The 22,145-nt window shown below is 36.6% G+C and overlaps 1 protein-coding gene across 2 annotated transcripts in view; it reads right to left on the bottom strand.

Annotated features, from left to right (window-relative positions):
• The window catches only part of MICU2 (mitochondrial calcium uptake 2), a 134,423-nt gene that overhangs the window by 58,707 nt on the left and 53,571 nt on the right, over nt 1-22,145 (bottom strand). For both annotated transcript variants that reach the window (XR_012056634.1, XM_030275367.4), the window contains exon 2: nt 7,202-7,349. Coding sequence is in view for 1 of the 2 variants with exons in the window: in XM_030275367.4 (XP_030131227.3) it covers nt 7,202-7,349 (148 nt within the window). In the remaining variant the exon portion in view is untranslated. The remainder of the gene's footprint in view (nt 1-7,201; nt 7,350-22,145) is intronic.

The following is a 22,145-nucleotide window of genomic DNA, read 5'->3' as shown; positions in this document are numbered from 1 at the left end:
AGACTTAATTGTCAGTTAAGCAGGATTTTTCAGAACTAATTAATTTCCACTGAATTATTTAAAAAAATACCGAAGTAATCTGTCAAAAACTATTCGGAACCTGTGGGAGAACAAATCCCAAAGATATTTTCTGTGGTATGTTGACAGTATGTTATAAAAGTAGTTGAAACAGTGTGTGGTGTTCTAAAAAAATAAAAAAAAAATCTTTAAAGATAGGAAAAATATTCAGAGACCAAGAATGATTGTATGAGCTCTTGAAATGTGCCCATATGTATTAAAAAAATGACTTCTCTGTTAGGTATTTCAAATATCACATTAGCATGTCACAAAACTGGAATACTTGACTAAAGCAGAAACTGTTGCAAGACTCCTGAAATTCTAAGGCAGATGATGTTTATACAACAAGCAGACTCCTGTTATTAATAACCAGATCTTTCCATTACTCGCACTACAAGTATTCTGTACGCACACAATATATTTTCATTTGTTTCAGAGAATCTGTTTCCCATTCAGATGCCATTAAATAGCTAATAACTTTCACACTTTAAATAACCAAATCCTTCAAGATGTGCATTGAGACCACTTGCCTCTTGCTTACAACTCTGTGAAGCCCAATTGCTTTTATTTTCGGTACTATTTTTGTGCTGAGTTTTGTACTGCGTTTCTATAAATTGCTTTCATTCATTGAGAAGCTGTAATTTATCTTCTCATTGAACTGTTTTTCTGAAAGCTAAATAGCTATTAATGAGTTTTCAAATCATCTTGCCCAAGTTTTTACCTAATCAGTAAGCATTGCAGTCAATTGAGGTAAGAACTCTCAATCTGCATCTCTCTTCAGCCAGTCTTCAACACCACAAAGGGAAAAATAGGAATCAATCACAACATGAGCTCAATATAACCTTACTGCTGTCTCACACAGACATACCTGCAAACATACAAATGTAATTAATACAATTTCAGTATTAATTTAAGGATCAAAAATATATTTTCCTATGTAACGGTACAAGGAATGTATCTCAGGTACCTTCAACATGGTTGAAGACAGATAAATAGAACTGGAGGAAAAAAAAAAAGACACATTTTCCCTGTGCAATGATGTGCTAAAACATGCTCCTTTTTAAGTGATTTTGCTCCATGGCTTCCTTTCCTCCTGCACTCCCATCTGACTGTGTACACTCCTTTCTGCTGCAGCCACAGGGCTACAGTGCTGGAAGCCAGCACTCATCGAAAACTTCTGCTTTTAGTGCTGCTCTCCTTCAGCTCTTTTTTGGACTCTCAATCAAATACACTTTTCTGAAATATAGGAGCAAACAAATAAGTTGGTGCAGAGGTTAGCGGTTAATACATCAAAAAAGAAGTCTGACCAGCAGAGCAGATTTGAATGCTGTAGGAAGGAACACTGCATTTTTCCTCAAGAATCCCATCTTTGATTCTGTTGTGTAGTATCTTGTAATGCAACCATTATGAAAGTGGATTAGTGCTTATTTTGAGTCCATAACAAAACATATAGACATAATGGACATAAATACACATTATCAACATCACAGGAATTTCTGCCATATTTCTAAACAAAGAACTATTTACCATCAAATTATATAAACATACAGCCTATGTACGTTAGTTATCAGAGTTAACATCTACTTGATGAGGACAAAAGAAAAAACAAAAAACTCTCTTATTTAGTTTAATAAATTACCAACAATTGGCTGAGGCACAACATTAGATCTAAACCAATATAGTATTTTATGCACAACACTTATTTTAATGTTCTGCTTGGACACTTAAGAGAAAGTGAAAGTAAGTTACTTTGAAGACTTTGACAGGGTTGTGGTAGGATTTCCTAATGCTTTTTGGGTGATGAAAGATAGCTGAGGATAAAAAATCCACAGTATGGAAGACATTTTCAGCAATCAATGTTTATCTTTGGTTTTTTTTGTTCAGTTCCTTAACAGGAATAGTATTTTCCTTTACTCACAACCCCCCTTTAAGAAATGAGTAAACAATGATGACTAAGAAGCTTGGGCTAGAAATAGCTGATTTTGTTTCATTTTCTAAAATTCAGAAGAGATTAATGACCTAAAACCATCATGTTATTTCTTTGGATTTATCTTCACTTTAGCTTCCATCTGCTACTGGGTATGGGGTCATCTTTGTCATGCATATTCAGCTTGCAGAGTTCTCTACGGTGATTGGGGGATTTGAGCAATGGCATATCTGTACTAAAAAACCACTAAATGTAGAGATAGAGAAAAAACAATTTCTTTGTTAACACATTAGAAATTGTAGAGAATTGAATTCAGTTCCCAACTGTTTCAATGGCTCCCCATATAACACTTCAATCTCTACTTCCCATATAAAGCTTCTCCATTTAGATAAGCTTCAATCTTATTCTTTGACTCTGAATCCTAGATTTTAGATCTGACACTGATGCATGACTCACATCAGTCTGATTAGCTATTGTGTATGAAATTCAGGTCAAAATGAAGACACTGAAGTACAGGCATCTGAACTCCCACCAAAAGCAAAAAACTCAAGACCCAAAAATAAAAAGATTGACTCAGCTCATTGCAAAGTGCTCATCTACTGCCTGGTCCCTCTAACACCACTGACTGCATCAGCACTGACCTCAACTAAGGACAATGGAGAACTCAAATTTTTTAGCCACCACAACCTTTCACTGTGTCCTCTCCTCAGATTCCCTCACAGCCATGACCATGCTGATGCTGTGACAGGAAGCCACACATCATATCAAGCCTGCAAACACAAAACAACTTTGCTCTGTGTTCCCACAGAAAGCTTAACCAACTTGAACAACCTCTCCAAGGGAACTTACTACACACTAATCCTCACTGACAGATAGGACTCTGCCATGGAAATACTGCCTCTGGTACCTTAGTACTGTAGAACATAGGAAAATCTCTTTTATCACAGCTGAATGAGTGAAGATGCTACAACACATTAGTTTGGACTGAGCAGATACAGAAGGATCAAGATCTTTATTTAGCAAGTGTCAATTGTTATCAGACAAGGTAACCTGAAGGTTTGTCTTCTACTTGGAAGAGGAACAGAATAATCTTTTCCAGAAAAAAATGAACATAAGCACAGTTCAGATTCAATGCACTGCAACATCTTAATTGTCCTGGAGGACTCTTGCAGTCCTTTTCAAAAACTAATACAGATTTTCTTGTATGTTCTGCAACAGCACATCAGCGATGGTATTTCCATGGAGCTCTAACACAGTATTAGTTGTCTAATCTGGAATATGAGCCTAACTATACACAACTATTTAAGACACAAATTTTACATGAAGGGTCTCTCGAAAATGCTCCTGCACTGCAATGAAAATTCAGTGCCAATCAGCAGAATTTTATCCTTCCCACAACAATGATCTTAAAAATGCTTGAATTTCTGATGCAACACAGCAAGTTTATATTATTTGTATTAGATATTACCAGACATTGTGAAGTAGTTTTACATCACAGTAAGAACAGAAATAGGGAACACCTTTTCACTAAACTATCATTGCATCAGATACGATGATTTACATAAACATCCCACAGATTACCCAGAAGAACTTGGCTAGTTTTGCAATGGTTTGCCACACATCCCTGTGGTAACATAGCTTTAACACAAGATTACATGGCATATAGCCATGAATCCAAAGCCCCCAATGGTGCATTTAGTATGCACTGAACTAACTGGTAGAAAAAAATGCTGTCATATTATTTTTGCACTGGCACAAATGCTGTGCCACACTACTACATCTCATTTACTGTTTGTTACTGTTTATAAAGAGGTGGCTGCTTCCTTTTATAAAATAACTAACAGCAATAGAACAAGGTACATATTTACAGAGTAACCTGGTGTTAGTAGCACTGCCTCTAAAAGCAAGCAAATTTTTTTGGATGGTGTCTTTACTCCTTTACAGAACTCTTTGCTTTGTCAATATGCAGAACAAAAAGTCTGTCAGGAAATTCTGCATTCGTTATCAGCTCATTCTCCTTACGTGGCAGTACTGTAAATATTTTTCTTCATTATCACCTGACAGTAAATAACTTTGAAGGTGCAATTTAATTAACAGGAATGACAATATGTCACAACTTTTGCCTATTTTAAAGAAAATGAATAATAGAGAAACCCATGCACCAGGAAACAAATGACCAGAGGTAGTGAACTAAGGTCTACCAGGAAGGGTTCAAGATCACTTAGGCTGGATGACAGTTGATATATTTGTAGTACAGTTCATCTGTTTTCTTATCTGGTAAAGCATTCCATAATAAATCATAATTTATTGCATCTTTTGCAACTGTGTAAAAGGCCACACCTAAGATTTTTGCTTCAGTAATAAATTCCACCCAACCATGTACAGGAATTCACTTGGCAATCAGCACATAGCTAAAATATTTTGGTATTTTTCAACGCTAGTACCAACAATTCATATGGTTTACACAACACCACATTTACTTTCTACTAAATTGACTACGTTTAAAAACTAACAGGAGATTTCAAAGTAATTATCCAGTGACAACCACTCATGAGCAAAAAACCCAAAGGCTGACTGGCCAACGTCTCCTGTTCTCAATTTGTAACTGTTTCTCATCCCTCTTTTTGCTTGCCTTTTTCCCTTGTGGGAGTATTTATCTCTGAACAGGGACAGATCAACCCCAGCAGTATTTCTTGACGTACACAACTAAACTGCTTATGAGGCTGGTCATATGTTTCTGTAAAAAGTACAGCAGAAACAAAACTTTAGAACAGTCCTAAGTCTCCCATATTACTATAAACTATAAACAGCTTCCAACTGGAAAACTTCAAGCAAATATTTATGAAGATTAATGGTTACCACTAGGGTGCTTGAGATTTTGCTGAGAGATTTGGGTTTTTTTACTTATTAGCAATTAATCAAAAATAGGTAGAGAATAACCAAATTATTATACCTTGAAGTTCAGCATTGTAAGACTCACCATGTGTATGCAGGATCACATGTTAAAATTGCATCTAAGTATGCAGTAAGAGAAGGGCTTTCTACGGTAAGTGGTGTCATACCTTTCTCCTTTCTAAAGGCACTGTTCACGGTGAAAGAGAATTATTCTATTATATAAGCAGAAAGCTTCCAAAATAATTGCTGCTTTGCTATTAAGTTCACTATATTGACCTACTCTGAATATATCACGAGAGACACTTGAAATAGGTCTGTTTATTTTCCTCATATGAAATTCTTTGAAACACAATGAGTAAAACCACTGCCTTTAAAATACTTCAAGTGCTATATTTCTCTGCTATCAAATTCTGTGTCTGTTTGCAGTCACATAAAAATGTAAAATTCCAAGCAAGGGAAATAAAGAGAATTGCTTACCACTGTGTTTATGCTACTGACCAAAAAATCCATACCAATGATAGTTAAAAAATATTTAGGAACATTACATTTAAGTGTCAACATTTTTCTATCAAGCATCTTTGATAATACTGCTGCAAGCCTGACCTCAATTTGAATGCTAAATATGCATTAGAGCAAAGGCTTTTTTCTTGTCATTATTTATTAGCTTCTGTTTAATGCTATTTCCTACTCATATTAGCAAAGCAACTGAAATTAACTTGGCTGCATTACAAATAAATATCACCACACACCACTTCATTAAAAATCTGCATGTATACTATTATACTTGGAGTAACCAATTAATATGGATGAACGGCTAGAACAAACACTTATCTCTCTAACCTTGTCTTCAGACACAACTGTCTGAAAACGACACCTTCAAAACTAAAAGTTTCTGTACTCACTGTCTTTCAGCCTGGAAAACTCAAAGTAAGTTCCCTTTCAGGTTTTTAACTTAATGACTCAAGTTTTGAGGGGGAACGAAGTCTAACACCCATACATTAAAAAACAGTATTTTAAAAATCTCCATGACTCTCAAGCTCATAAAGTTCTTCTAAGGATTTACATTCAGCTTTGTGTAATATTAGAAGCTGTGTGTCAGCAGTGAATTCATGTATGCTTATCACCTATAGATTTTTGACAGATACTTTTTTGACAGATACTTTTATTATCCCTAATTCTATCCAATAGTAATTGCCCTATTCTTTGATCACTTGCAGCTCTTTTAAACTGCTTTCTGTCCTAGGTTTTCAACAGGCTTCAATCAAAGCACATTCTGGTCTCCTTCCTCCCTGTCTCTCAAACCCTTCCACAGGGCCTTGAATTCCCTTCTGGATTTCCAGTTCAATACTCCCAAGTCACTACAGCATTCGCTGGTAGGCGGGCAGAGCATCCTAGGCTTTGAACAGCTTTTGCCAGACAACATGCTCTGCTGCTCAGCATGTGCAGATTGCAGCAAACAACTCCTAAAGCTGGGATTTCTCCCTCTTTCCCTTAGCAGATGACCTAGCAGAGTATTTGTCCTCTAAATGACAATTCTCTCTGGAAACTGGAAAACTTAACCTTTCAAAAGCAAAAAAAAAAAAAAAAAAAAAATCTTGGAAAAACTGTAAAACCCAACTTTTTTGAGGAAAAAAGAATTTATCGTTAAAAATATAACTGTATAATGGAAATAACAGAAGAAGATACAAAGATGAAAGAAGCTCAAGGAATGGGACAGAAATAATGAAGCCAGAAAACCTGCAGAAAAAGACAACAACCTATGCACTTCTTATTTGTGTGCTGTTCCTATCTTCTCCTCAGAACATACTTTTTAAAAGTACTTGTGATTTTGATTTGTTCTTAACTAAGTTATATAAAAATCAAAGGAGATTTAAAACCGAAAACGTAGAACTGAACTCTGAGCTCTATTATTCTCATTCAACTCACTGCGATCACTGCCTCCTCTAAGAAAAAAGGTCACAGAATTACTTTTTGGTGAAGTGGATAGAAGATAACAAGACCAGGAATGGTATGAACACGATTATAATACACTCATTCTATTTTCTCCGGCATGTTAGCAATTGAGGAACTACATACTGATCAGTCATGTAAATTATGCAGAGATGTCATCAGCAAGTCACCAGATTTTAAATCATCAGCCTCATTTCACTTGTGTAAGGGTAGCAGTGTCTGTGAGAATCCATATGGGCAACATTTAAAAATTGGCTTCTGCTGATTTATGTAACATAAAGGATCTTAACCCAGTGATTTGCAAATGACATTTCTAAAGGGACCAGCAAGATTCTTTTCCTTCACAAGCACAATGACAAGAAAACAACTCACGTTCAACTTGATCAAACATTACTGAGAACAAGAAATCTCTTGGTGTCATGTAATGTTCTCCTTCATATTCCAACGATGCAAAATGCATGAAGCGGTGCTTTCGAAGAGACAGTCTTTCATCCACGTCTGCATGAATGAAATCTTCCTTCTGAAAAAGAAAAAAAGCCCACCGCATTTGTAGACCAAAGATGTAATTAGAAAAAACCCTATACCAAATCTTGACCAACCTCAGTATTTTGTGGGTAGTAACAACAAAAAGGTACCAGCTATTAAAGCTTTTATAGCATAGTCTTAAAGAATGACATGCTTATATGATAGTCAAAGTATTTTTTGGCTTCACTGAGAGCATGCTTTAACAACAGAAGCAAGCCAAATTAATGGCCGGATGTCACCAAAGGCTGATCCTGCTTCCCATTCTCCTGCTCTTAGCCATGTTGTCCTGCACCTCCTTGTTTGTCAGCTCTGCTATTTGGGCTCTTGCTGAGCCAAATTCAGCTTGCTAACTCAACAGAAACCTAAAACCACCAAACAGTAAAAAGTATTTTGCCAGGTTAGTGGCTGACTCAGCAAAGACTGAAATGTGCTGGGTATCCATGCAAATGAGCCATTCCTGAAGTTAATTTTTGAACTGTGAAGCAACTCTTAAGATAGGAGAATAATGATGTTCTAATTTAAATATGGGCCTGTCTTTCAGAGAAGTCAAAAAATGGGAAAAGCAATGAAAACACCACCAAAAGAGTCAGAGATCAATACCACCAAACCCAAAGATTCAACTAGTCAAGCAAACAAAAAATCTCCAACTTTTCACTCTCTCCTCACTTATATTGAGAGACTCAGGATCAAAACCATATGAGTTGACAATACTCTGATGAGTAGCACCAGCACTTACTGGCAGCAAAAGAGGACACTGACCCAGTGAAATAGAGATATTTGCACTTTAGGATTTCAGAGATGGTAAGTGACAACAGGAAAACAAGAAACTCTAAGATTCAGAACACACATTGTCTGTATTTGAACATTAATCATGTAAAAATTACCATCACATATTATATAATAGATTATTGTATTTTGAAATAGAAGGCTTCAACTTGCCATTTAATCTCATGCCTTGCAGCTCTGTGTTAGCATTAAGGACTTGTTAAAGTATTTCACAGAATGACAGGCTACAAGCACCTGCTATAGTCCATCTTAATTTTCCTGCATGTTCTGGAAAATACAGCTTAAAAACAAATCAAATGTAGCAACAAATGTATTTATTATTTTTAAAACTTTAGGGGACAAGTGACTCCGTAATTGCTTAGTTAACAAGACGCAACAAATGCTGCAAATCTCAAATGAATATTTCATGGTTGCTGGGTATTAACATGCTGCATTCTTATTAAAATCACATCCTTCTCAGAGTAACGAAAACAATTTTTCCCCAATGGCAAATTTAAAAAAAAAGTGCAAAATGGTTTCACAGTTGTCCTTCAACCAAAATTATGTAATGAAAAAGCAATCTTTCTACATAAATACAAAAATAAAAAAGTTTAGACAAGAAGTAAAAAGCTAATTCTACATGTTCAAACCAACTGGATTTTAAAGTTTCTTAAGTCTTGCAGTATTTATCTGAATTCTGTCTAAAGCTAAATTTGTTACTGATAACAGAACACTGAATTTCAGCAGTCCACAATTTTAACTGAAACCATCATATAAGAAAGGTATTAAACTGTTAAGAGAGCGTCCAAAGGAGGGCAACAAAGATGGAGAAGGGCCTTGTGGAAAAATTGTATGTTGGAGTGGCTGAGGTCACTTGGTGTGCTCAGCCTGGAGAGGAGCAGACTGAGGAGAGAGCTCATTGCAGTCTGCAGCTTCCTTGTGAGGGGAAGAGGAGGGGCAGGCAGTGATCTCTGCTCTGTGTGAGCAGTGACAGGACCTGAGGGAATGGCCTGAAGTTGTGTCAGGGGAGGTTCAGGTTGGACATTAGGAGAAGGTTCTTCACCCAGGGGGTGGTTGGGCCCTGGAACAGGCTCCCCAGGGAAGTGGTCACAACACCAGCCTGACAGAGTTCAAGGAACATTTGGACAATGTGCTCAGGCACATGGCTTTACTCTTGAGGGGGTCCTCTGGAGGGCCAAGAGTTGGACTTGATGATCCTGATAGATTCCTTCAAGCTCTGCATGTCTGTGATTCTGTGTTCACATGTTCACATATTAACTCTGAAGGGTGCCTTGTATTTGAAAAGGAACCTATTCCCATCAGAATTACAATAACATGTGATTATGGACTCATCAAACCCCTTTCTTTTTGTGAAACTAGCATCCCTGATGTGCAAAACAGCGTTGGCTAACTTCTTATGAATGTCAGCTTCAAAGCTAGCACAAATGAGGATGAAACAGGATGAAATAAATCAGCTGTGCCATCTCCTATGTTTTTTTTCTAAGCTTTAGCAAAATTCCTGACATCCTATCACTATTAAATTAATTTGTCATCAGCAAAGAACACCCTTCAGGACATGAGCATGAGCTCAGCTAGAGTAGCTACCACCTCATTTAAAAGTTGTATCCCTTCCTCTCATTCACTATTATTTTCTTCACCAGTATGGATCTCTCCAAGTCAATAAGTAGGGATGCCAGACCCACCAAAGACAGCTGGTAAGGGATAGAAATATATGGGAAGAAGTAGGAAGCTCCTGTTTTTTGAAAAAAAAATAAAAATTAAACTTATAAGAACAACTCCCATTTGTTATTACAAGAGAGAAATGTTTGAATAACTATTCTAATCATTATTCCCAGTGCTGAACCAAAGATTAAACAAAAATTATGTTTTGAAGAAAAGGCTGATTCAATCACTTAAAATTAAGATTGATCTTCTTTTGAAGTACCAATCTAACGAGTGCAGAGGGGAGCAAGCTCTCTCTTCACAATTCAGTATCCTTCCCTCTTCAATTAAATCCTGACTAATTTCTAAGTAGTTTTTCCTGAGTCATCCAATGAGTCCTGCAGATAAAAAAAATTTGACATTCCTGACATTTTAAAAAGCACTGTGAAAGCTCATTTTGCTCATAAAAATGCATGTATTGGACAAAAAGCAGAGTTTTACTCTTTTATTCTACAAAATTAGTTTCAAGTAAAGACAGGTATACTGTAGGAAATAATTATGTATTTAAGGCTGAACCTCAGATATTAAGGTATCTGTAATCTAACACCTCAGCAGTTTCCAACAATGCAAGCTCAAGGCAAGCTGGATACAAAAATTTAAATTTTTGAGGCACAGTGGGTGAGAAGAATCTATTAGTACTACCACAAGATTCTTGTAAGCATAGTTTAAAATAACTCTGGGATTGACTTGGGCTTATTTCTGCCTCGAACAATGCCATACAGGAGAAATCCAACCACAAAGAGCTATGTGGCTTTAACAGTAGGGCTTGGGCACAAATTCCACTCTCAGCATGTTCTTCTGTGTGTGGGTCCAGCTGGGGCATCAAACACTGGGTGCTTCCAGGTGTTTCACAGCACCCCCATAACCAAGAGGATTTAGAATTAAATTTCAGCTTTTAGTTGTTATTTAGTTGCCTTTGTGGTTTTATGTCAAGCCTCCAGTGCCAATTTCAGAATGTGCATGGTAAAGCTCTGATAGCTGACAGTAAATTAGAATTGAATGACATGAAAAGGGTTCCAGGAGCATGCTGTGCAGGTGACATGGCAATAGAGCAGAAGCTGACCAGCCACTGGTATCTACAAGCATTACCAAAGACTCTGATTTCCTTCCCAGATTCCTGGACAGAGAAATGCCTAAGGGCAACAACATAACTTCAAACAATTAATTTTCAAGTTGATATAATTAATCTGTTTATCAGTCTCCTAAATTTAAGATGCGATTAAAGAATTCATGGTGTTCATGGTGTTCAATCTTTGGCTTGTGGTTTTGTTGTTGTTTGTGGCTTGTTGTTGTTGTTTTGTTTTTTGTTTTTTTAATTAAATTAAAGAAAAATGAAAGCTTACATAAATAAAACTTTGATAAGTCTTACCTGTGTTTTTAGTAACACTGCTGATCACCGTGATGTGATTTTTGGTAACACTAATTTTGTATCTATTAAAAATCTAAGTAATTCTTAAGTATAAACTCAAATATATGCTGTTGATTATTAGGGAGAAATTATTTTAAAATATCATATACACTTATCTCTCCCTTCAATTTAAAATTATGTCCTCCCCTTTCATTAATTTTAATTTTTGTCCTTTGCACAGCATTTGATGTTTTAATGTGCCTGTGCCTTTCAAGTTTTGTATCTTAATCTTTTCTGCTTATAAAATAGAATACACTTTCCAGTTATTTTTTCCCAATATAATTTTTCTTTCTTTACTCCTTTCCATACAATCTACTTATTTTGTCTCTTTGTATCCTTTCATTGCCTTTGTTTCTTCTATTATCTACACACCTTCCTTCCTTTTTCCCTTGGAAAAAATAAAATTAATATTTCCTTCCCCCCTCCATCTGAAAAGAGGATCAATATTCTTTTCTTCTTCTAATCTGAAAGCTTGTTACACTCATTTTACCTGCTACAAGAATAATTAAACCAATGTGTGGGATGTAATTAAAAGCGAGTTGGTGCCAGCCGGATCTCTGGGAGCCTCACGTTTGGAGCCATTAATTCACAGTAGATCTACAGAAGGATTTAGCAACCCTGTATCAAATTTCTGTACAACCAATAAAAACCTCGCAGTTAACTAGTGTCATTATTGTATCTCAACTTCAACCCAATCCATTTTGCAATGATCAAAATAACAAAAAATGTAACTTGACCTCCAACTCTGCTGCACATGTTAACATACCCAGCATGCATGCTGAATGCACAGAGGAATAATGCTCAGAGCTGAATGTTTCAAAGTTTCATATGATGCAATAATTGATAGATGAAAAAGAGTTTTGACAAGAAATCCATTTGACAGAAATATGTGACTTACAGAAAGCTCAAAATCATAATATTTAAGAAAGCTTGTATAACTATGTGTAAAAGCTGTTGGTACTTTTACAATAAAGAATGTGAGCCAAGTCTTGATCAAATGCACCAGTCACCAAAACCAACATCAAGCTAAAGAAATAAGATCAGAATAATAAGAACCAAAATGTTCTGATGATGAGAATTGATCTGTATTACTTTTTTAAACATTATGTTTTCTGAGCTTGCAAATCAAACTTAGTCTGGACACAAAGTGAGCTGGGGAGGTGGGGGGCGGGTGGGGGAGGGAAGCACAGAACTCATACAGAGAACATATTTCTCTGGAAATCAATTCCAAATATTTGAGTGACTGAAATTGAACAAGCAACTACACTTCTAAAAGCTCGAACAGTCTTGAAATCCCTAAATATGAAAAGGAGCTACTTCTGAGACAGAGAACAGACTGCTAAAATAAGGACAAGAGAAGTATGAGAATGCAAAAGTCTCATGTCTGGCTGCTCTTAACAGCTGAATATAAACACTTGAAAATTAGATGAAGCCCCTTCTATCCACTAACAGGTGCCACTCCCCTCCTTTCTTTCAAATAGCTGCTCAGTCAGTTTGGCTGTGCTGGTACTAATTAGTGACGGTTATGTTTGAAGCAGCAGCTGAGGAGTTTATTTGCATCTAAACCCCTGCCATTTCTGGTTTTAATTTTTCTCTCCCTCTCTTTGCATTTCACCGAGTTCAGATTAAATTGTCCATACAGAGCAGACCTACTGTTACAAGCACCCATACCAAATGGAGAATTAACTCAAACATGAGGATAATACAGAAAACAGTCTCAGTTTATAGGGGTTTTTAATTTCAGTATTTAATTCTAGAACTTCTACCTTACCAGAGCTCATTTTTAAACATAAGCTTAAAACAAAGAAGGAAACTAACACATTTACCCTAACAGAATATAAGAAAGGCAGATAAGGTGCCCAAGCTCTAACAAGCCAGGGAACCAGTTAATTAATTTAACAAACCATACATTTTCACCTCTACTTGCAAGTTATCACACCAGCCTACTTACACATTCCCCTACTGAGGCTGACACACCACTCAAACACACTGGTGCAAAAGTACTAAATACATACAGAGTGGCAGGGGGACCACATTGATGCCTCAAAGACAACACACCCAGGAAACGTGTCCATACAACTTTCTGGGAGAGCTCATTACATTGTACTTGACAGTCAGTAGATTTGGGTGAAAAATGTGTCACATCTACTTCTCACTGATCTTTTTCAGTCAATCACATTAAAGAGCAGTTAAAAAGTGAAGACACAAATACACTTATCTTTAAATGTAAGAGGAGCTAGATATTTTTGAACGATACATTGTGTGGATGCATAAACAATACACGGTACTTAACGGTGTGCTTTTACAATCACAGAAACATAGAACAGACTGAGTGGGAAGGGACCTTATAATCATCTAGTTCCAATCCCCAGCCATGGGCAGAAACACCTCCCACTAGACCAGGCTGCTCTAAGCCTCATCCAGCCCAGCTATGAACACTTCCAGGGAAGGAGCATCCACAACTTCTCTGCACAACCTGTGCCGCTGCTTCATCACCCTCATAGTAAAGAATTTCCTCCTAATATCTAATCTGCCCTCTTTCATCTTAGAACCATCACCCCTTGTCATGTGCCCTTGTAAAAAGTCCCTCTCCAGCTGCTTCATAGAAGTGCTCCAGTGCTTCCATCTTCATACCCCTCCACTGCAAGTCAGTCCAGCAGGTCCAGGTCATTCTTACATTGGAGGGCCTAGAGCTGGATGCAACTCTTCATGTGGGGTCTCACAAGAGAGTGAAGGGGCAGAAATCCTTGACCTGATGATCAAGATTGTTTTGAAATGCCATAATCTTTATTTTATTTAATCTTTATCTCCTCCTTCTCAAATCAAATGATGTATGGAGTGTCTCTCCGCACACCTCCTCAGAAGAAGCTGGGAAAGCCTCTAAGCCATCTGATTTTGCTTACCCTGAGCTTGCAGATCTTTAGGATTTTCAAGTTGATAGGACTTTACCTCTTAAGTGTACTTTTGCTGCAGAAGGAAACCATATGCCCTTTCAAATAACTGCTCGCTCTGACTGGGTAGCTCAGATAGAGGCTGTACTTCATCTGTTCTGAACTACATCAAGAGATAATCTGTTTATTACATGAGATTCAGTTTTAACTGCACACCCTTGAGAATGGCACTATATATTCCAGAGTTTGAGAAGTGCCAACGTCACACTGTTGGAAGTTCGGCAGTCCAACTCATGCCAGCTGCATGGTGCCATATATTTACTGGATGATTTACAGCTTTAAAAGGTTTTTGCTGTCATAGCACTTGGTCCTGCAACAACTGTACAGAAAGGAAAAAAAGTTAACTGCTTTAATGCAGGTGATTGAATGCTAGACAACTTTTGTTCTGAACAAGACAAATTCTGGACTCAGTGCTAATATGGAAGAATTTAAAGGAGTAAATATTTAATGTTGAATGTAGTGACCTAAGGAGAAGTACCTGAGGGAAGACATGTTTAAAACCCAGACTGGGAGAAGATGACAAAAAGAGGAGGCAACTTTCCAATAGGTAAAATAAGCAGTACAGATTCAAATTAAAAGAGATGAAAATCTAAGGATAAGGGAGCTAGATTTGATGCAGCAGACAGTCAAGTTACATAGTAAAAAGCAGAGTGGTTACATTTACATTTTCAAGTTTGTTTTTTTTGTTTTTTGTTTTTTGTTTTTTTTTGTAATCAAACAAATGTATTGCATTAGCATGTAATGGTTGTGCATATTTAAATATATCCATGCTCATATATTAATAAAGAGGACTAGAAACTAGATGGCTACTGTAATCTGTGTAATGGCTGAGCAATAGAATGGGAACTAAGATAGTAGGAAGTTTACTGATAATTGGAGAAAAAAAGAAAAGAAACATACCAGAATTTGTCTCGCAAGCTTTTAAAAACAACTTCAAAGTGTCCCTGTCAGTGGTTACATATACTTTCAAGAGTTCTGTATACCCCAGGTTTGCAACAATGTGCCAAAAGTATTCCCTCAAAGTCGTTACACCAGCATGATTTTTACACACAATGTATGCGCTTCAAGGGAAACATGGCAAAAAAACTGCCTCTCTGTCATCAGAGAACACTGTCACTTCTGTGTTTTTGAAACACATTTCAGAATACCCAACTTGTTTAAGCACAATTCTTAACATGTTTCCACATCCAAAATGTTTTGAACAGTGGCTGATGGCACAGTGCCTCCCACAAGAGTAGATGTAGAAGAGCCTTGGATTGCTGTATCACTCCCTGAAAAATGCTGTGTGCCAATATAATCACGCAAATCCCATTAATTTTTAACCTAGGTACTTCATACTTTCTCTGCCAGGGAATTTTCCTCATGACATCAAGACAGCATTAGAAGAAATACACCCAGTGCTGCTGTTGCCAACCAGGCTACCACAGCACTGATCCAAACTAACCCTGCAGCAGCAGAACCTGTGAATTTAAAACCACTTCTCTAACCAAAGACAAGCTCCCCCCAAGTGGAAATACCCTATGACTTCATCTTCCTGGACCAAGAACTATGTTTCTGTATAGAACAGTAAACAGAACTCAAACCAAATCAAACAGAAGACATACATAAGGCCTTAAAACATTTATATGACACCATCAAAGAATGAAAAAAAAATTAAATATCCAACTATCATATATGCTAGATGTCATCAGTTTCTTTAAATGAGTGCTTCTATTTAGCCAAGCTGCAAAGACTTTAAAAGAAACTTGTAGCTGTTATAAATTTATCCAAATGTCAGTGTTTCCCCTTTGAAAGGGTCTGACATAAAGAAAATTCAGTTTAAAAATGTTCTGAACAAATCCTTGGAAGAAAGTTTTGCTGGCTCAGCTGAGACAGGAGCCTTTCATTTATTCTTCATGCAAAGCATGATCTCCAGGGTTGTGCTTTAAGGCTCTTGTTTTACTCCACACATGTATTTAACAGTGTTACAAGTCACTGTACATTATCCCAGTGAACATACCAGTTGCACACACTCTTAGGATAGCTTTCTACAGCAAAGCCACATAAAACTCAGTAAATACTGGTAAAAGAATTACAAGTTTTACAGTTTGTGGTTTGTGGGGTTTTGTAAAATAAAAAACAAGCAAAAAATACCCAACCTCCCAATAAAATGAAAACACAACAAAACAGAAGAGGCCACTGTAACCGCACAAGCATTTGTTATAAATATTCTGAAATTTAGAAAAAAAAAAATCACTGTCTAAAATAAAGAAGACCCCAAATAGTAGGTAAGACTCAAAACATACGATTCCCTGAAGAAAAAATATCTAAGAATCCTAGATGTGGCAGATTGCTGGAAAGACAAGAAAACTGTGTTCAGAAACTGTCAGAATTCCCTTCTGTGATAATGTGAACATTACAGAGATAATCACATTACTCCTTCCCCCAGAAGTCTGAAAACTCTCTGGAAGTGTGAGGGGGAAGTTAAGTTTTCTAAGGTTTTCTCGAGCCCTTTTATAACAAATCTTTCAAGATAAAGACAGACACAAATTCAAGGGAAAAAAAATAAAAAAACAAAACCAAAATGAAAGGACAGATTTATACACTCCAGGTTCTTCTGCTTAAAGAACCAAATTGAAAACAAAAGGAATCCCTCACTGAAACTCACAATATACTTTTTACTCTTCAAGAATTCTATCCAACTTTACCCCCATTATTAGCTATGTTATACCAAGATATCTTCTCAGTTCTCAGAGAGTCTGGTACTTAAAAAGGTGCCGTAAGTAAAGGGGAGTTAACTGATTAGGTTGCCATAGAAAAGACTACCACCACCAACACTCCTAAAGCATTCAACAACAGCTGGGAAGTGTGAAATTCTTCACTTTATTTCAGTGAACTAACACTGTTAGATAAAACTTCCAGAGTAGCAAATTAATCAGAGAATAACAACTTGTAAAGAAAAGAAAATAGATTATCTTTAAAGCTTTTCTTTCTGTCATTTTTCCCCTTTCTCCCCCTTTATTTATTAAACATTTAGTCACACAAATGAAAAATGGTTAACAAGTTAAACTCTTTAGAAGAGTGGTCAGAGCTATGCTCAGAGGATTTAGCAGATCCCAGGAGGTACCAAAACAAATATCCATATGTCCTGTAAGATTAATACAACAATAACAACAAAGTTGTTGCAACCACAAGAAATGTTTATACTGTAATTAAGTTGTAAAATTATATTTATTTCTTCATAAAGCTGCTGACTTCCCTTCTAAACAAATGATTTGTTTTCTGTAGGAGTCACTGATCTTGTGACAATGTCATGTGTAAAACCTGAATGTCTTAAAACACACTATATTTTCCAATGGCTAGGCATATTTTTCATTGACTTGCTTATTTTTTTAAACTTTCTACCTACGCAGAATTTTTCTTCTACAGCATTTCCATTTGACACAGAAATTACATATGGAAAGACTGGATGAAGAGAGACAGCTAAAACAGTTCAGCTGTGCCTCTTGTTCAGAAAAACAGAAGCCACAGTGGAAGTTTTATCTAAATTCTGGTATTCCCATTTCCTAATGAAATATTTTCATTAACATTAGTTTGTAAAAACTTCACAATAAATTAAATATATTTGAAAAAATAATTCAGAAATTTAGAATTTCCTCCATTCAAAAGAACATATTTGATCTGTGCACACATTATTTAATAAAAGAATTTGTGATATAGTTGACGTTTTCAATAGGTTGCAAAATGCATCACACACAAAACCAGCGAGGATAATCTTCAAAATTCCAGCACATTGCTGTGTAGATCAGAATGTTTAAAATCAATTTTTGACAGCCCCTAATAGAAAATCTGCAGAGAATTGAACAGGTGAGATATAGTTAAGGGCACCAGCAGAAGGTAACAGAAGTTTGAATTCATTAAATCAATTAAATTTACACACATACACTAGATTTACATCAGAGAAATTCAAAAGGTCACTTTTCCATTTAGAATTTTCATTTAGAATTATCTTAAAAGTTGAATTCTGTATCAAACTCTGTGAATAGAGTAACACTGACAGATATTTATTTTAATCGTAGCTATTAGAGAGTGTAAAACCAGTGTATTCCTGATAACAGTAGAGTTGTATTGACCCTTCATTTTTTACCAGCGTTTAAAAATTCGATTCTCTATTTTTGTACTTCTATAATGAAAGTTCAAGTATGTTTTCTCAATCCTCCCTTCACAGTCCATCACTGCTGCACCCTCTGTGAGACTGCAAGATCACAACCAGAAACAAAATTTTCTTCTCTGCAGCATGTGAATCAAGGAAAATCCCGTAACTAGTAGGTCATCCACTTCTCTGCTACATTCCTCTGCACCAGAGATAAACTTGTTTTCAGCCATCCTGGCTGCACCTTAAACAGCTTTTGCAGAGGTTGTAGTACCATTTAAACAGGTCATCAAGCATGTGCTGATTTTCTTTTTCAAGACCTCCACAGTTATCAGTGTTGCTTCATTTATCAAATCTGCCATATTCTTGGAAGCAGACTGTGCTATTAGCACAAACCTTACATTTCTTTGGGAGGTCCAAAACTCTATCTGATGCAATTCTCTCTTCTCCTCTTCAAAATTTTTAAGATTATCTTTATCTCAGACTTCTCCAGTAAAATAGCTTGACTGTGACATTTAATTCAAGAATGATGAAATTATGTAAAACCCAGACTAAGCCAAACAAATGCTTTGTCCAAACTCTTTTCTCTCAACAAAAAATGACTTCTCAGACATCCTAAGACCTCAGGTATGTGTACATTTTTTTTTTCAAGACAGACTATCCATTTGTAAATGTTTACAACACTATCTAAAAGTAATGAATGTTAGTTTTCTCCTGCTCTGCTGGAGAAGGTTCACTAGCCACCAGAATAATTTAAGGTTTCAAATCACAAATGGATGACTTGACTTCTAGCCACAAACCTCAGGTTCATTCTGCGAGTAACACTGAAGGCACTGGAGAGATGGGCAGAAACAGGTTACAGTATGGTTCTCACTGTGCTTAGGAAAAACCTTGTTCATTTTGAAAGACAATGAAAGAGAAATTCATATTTCTTAGGCCTCCACTGCATCTAGGGCATGGGCTCTGTGAAGCTCAAACTCTCCTTGCCATCATGCCCATTCAGGCACACAGCCTTTGAGAACCCCTGCAGTGAAAAAAGGGCCCCTGGGCCCCCTTAGTGCAAAGAGACATATTCATTTAAGGAATTACACTGATACCCTGCTTTTAACTGCAGAAAAAGTGCCTTAGCACCCTTTTGCCCAGGGCTCCATAGTCTTGACTTGGCAGTAAATTTTGTGACCTGTTAGCAGATCTACAGATTTCAAAAGCACTTCTATTCAGAAAACCAAGTAAATGCAAACTTACACTGTAAGACTTATGCTTGTTTTCAGAACAGAACTCATGCATGTGTCTAGTCCTATCTTGAAAGTATTTAGAAAACATTTAAGGTTGAATTAGGTCACACATGATCTCAGAAGAAAGGAGGAATGACTGTGCCAGGTCAGACCAAAGGTCCACCTCATCCAACATGATTTCTCCTTCCTTATGGTGCGTGGCTGCAAGGTCAGAGCATCTCAGTGAGTTGAACATAGTACTAAAAATCCAATTGCAGTGTGTATGCATCAATTCAAGCATTTGTCAGAAGCAAATGCTTAGGAAGGAATAAAAATATTCTCTCAGTATTAATTTATTTTGAGCTCGGGGACATCCTGAGCTGGATGTGGTTTCTATGTATTTAACAACCCTTGGCTATGTAAGTGCCCTTGGCACTTACCCAACATCTCCTTGAGTCCATGCAAACTTCTAGTGCTTTAATGACTTCTGGCATGGAATTTCACACATCTATTGCCTATTCTGAAGAACTGCACAATGGATAATAGACCCCGGGAATATTAAGGTCATGTGAAATTGTATGTTAGTTTCGTGGCTGAGGCAAACTTAAATATAATTGATTATTTCTCTCTCTAGTATAGATGTTTAACCCACTTCAGTCTCACAGTAGAGGTGAAAAAAATATCCTAAGTACAGTTTCCATATCAGTTCATAAACTGCATTAAATAATAATATGATATTACTACAATCCTTTTCATTAATGACTTTTCCAGGGATATAAAACTTTACTTCTAGGAGAAAATGCTATTTCTTTATTTCACTAACCAGACCTTTAAAAATTCTTTTACAGGCCACCTCTTAAGTCCTTTCTTATCCATTTTAATAAACATTACTTAATAGCTCTGCACACTGCCAAAATCCATTATCTTAAGCTGTAAATTGATAGCTGGAAAAAAATGCTTTAACTTCAGGCTGAATATAAGCATTGTGCCTACTATATGTTTTGTTTTCTGCAAAACTGCAGCTGCACATTTCAAATTAAACTATACATAGTTTTACTCAAAACTGATCTAGTTTCTCACACTTCACTGATTTCATCAATCCAGCTAGAACAGTTTTATTACAGCCAAACTGTAACATCTGAAGCTCTTCATACCTAGGTCTAATGATTATGCATGTCACTCTTTAGATCTTGGAAAAAATCTGAAATGATGTTACCAAAAGTGGGTCAAAAGCAATATGGTTGAAAATCAGATTCTATTTAATGAGTAAATATTAACATTTAAAAATACATTTTTGAGATATATTTTTTTCCAGAATTCAAGCACTAATTGGGAGGGGTGTTAATAACAGAACACATTTCTGGTATCTAAACTGCAGAGATTCCACTGACTCCAGAGTGACTTAAAGATCAGGCTCTTCAGTGAGGTAACTTTGATGATGGAAACAAAAAGGGAAGTAAAACTGAAAGTATGTCTAGAAGCCATGATCTATGAGGAAAAACTGAAGAGAGGTGCAGATATCAAGGCTCATATTTAATTTTGAAGTCCTTCAAGTTCTGCTTCTGAATGCTGTCAGAAGCCACCTAAATAACAAGAGGCTACTTTCCAACTTGCACTAAATTGCCATTCAGCGTTAACAGCAGAAGCAGTACTGCCACTAACACTGGTTTCATTTTGCTGTCTACAAAGCTCCCAGGCCTCATAACTCCCCTTTGGAGCTCTTCCACTCTCTTGGTAATGTATATGCAATGTATATGGAATTTGGGTGCCTGCCTCAGAGGCAGTCTGTTGCAGTCTCATGAATATCTACCTAAAAAAGTAAAATCACGACTGGGCTCTGTTGCATACGTCCTCATAAGTCCTGAGAGAGAATGGCCCCCGCACATCAAATACAAATTCTACAGAAGAACTGTTCGCATTGTCACAACTATGTGACAACAGAGAAGAAGCAGCTGGGACCAAGTAACTCCAAAATTTTCAAAGCAGAGTATCAAAATGGAAAAGGTTTCCCAGAGAAGTCAGCAATTTACACCAGGTTTGATAAATTACTTTCCCAAACTTCAGTCCACTGACCCACTGCATTTGGTTTAGATCCAAAGATCCAGCTAATTTTCTCCAGAGAACTGCAGTCCACAGAGTTATCTCTCATTTATTTACATGCTGTCTTACTGCTCTTACAGCAGCTATCTAGATATTAAGAGCTAAGCATCCCACCCAGCCAAGTGCTGAATCCTGAAAAAAGGGAGTTTTATTACTGAAAATATAGTTTAATTGTTTTAGCATACTTTTCATTTTTACTATAATTTTGCTAATTACACAAACTCTAAATGTCATATTCTTTAATATGCTTTGCCTTTCTCTCTCCAGAATTTTAACTGAAGAACCAGGATTGAAAAAACAGCAAATGCTCTAAAACATTTCTAAACCTGTGGCAAACTGTGTATGTGCATCATTATCCTGGACATGGCACTAGACAGGCAGCCTTATATTCTAGTTGCAGGTCTCTGAAATTCAGGAAGGTGCTAGCAAAATGAACATGTTATTATTCCTAATACACAACATGAAGAATCTGGGTGCTCCCCAATGTACTTAAAACTAG

Source organism: Taeniopygia guttata, chromosome 1 (assembly GCF_048771995.1).
Source record: "Taeniopygia guttata chromosome 1, bTaeGut7.mat, whole genome shotgun sequence".
NCBI classification, from domain to species: Eukaryota; Metazoa; Chordata; class Aves; order Passeriformes; family Estrildidae; genus Taeniopygia; species Taeniopygia guttata.
Note: the sequence above shows the minus strand (reverse complement) of the source record. Positions and strands in the feature narration are given on the sequence as shown.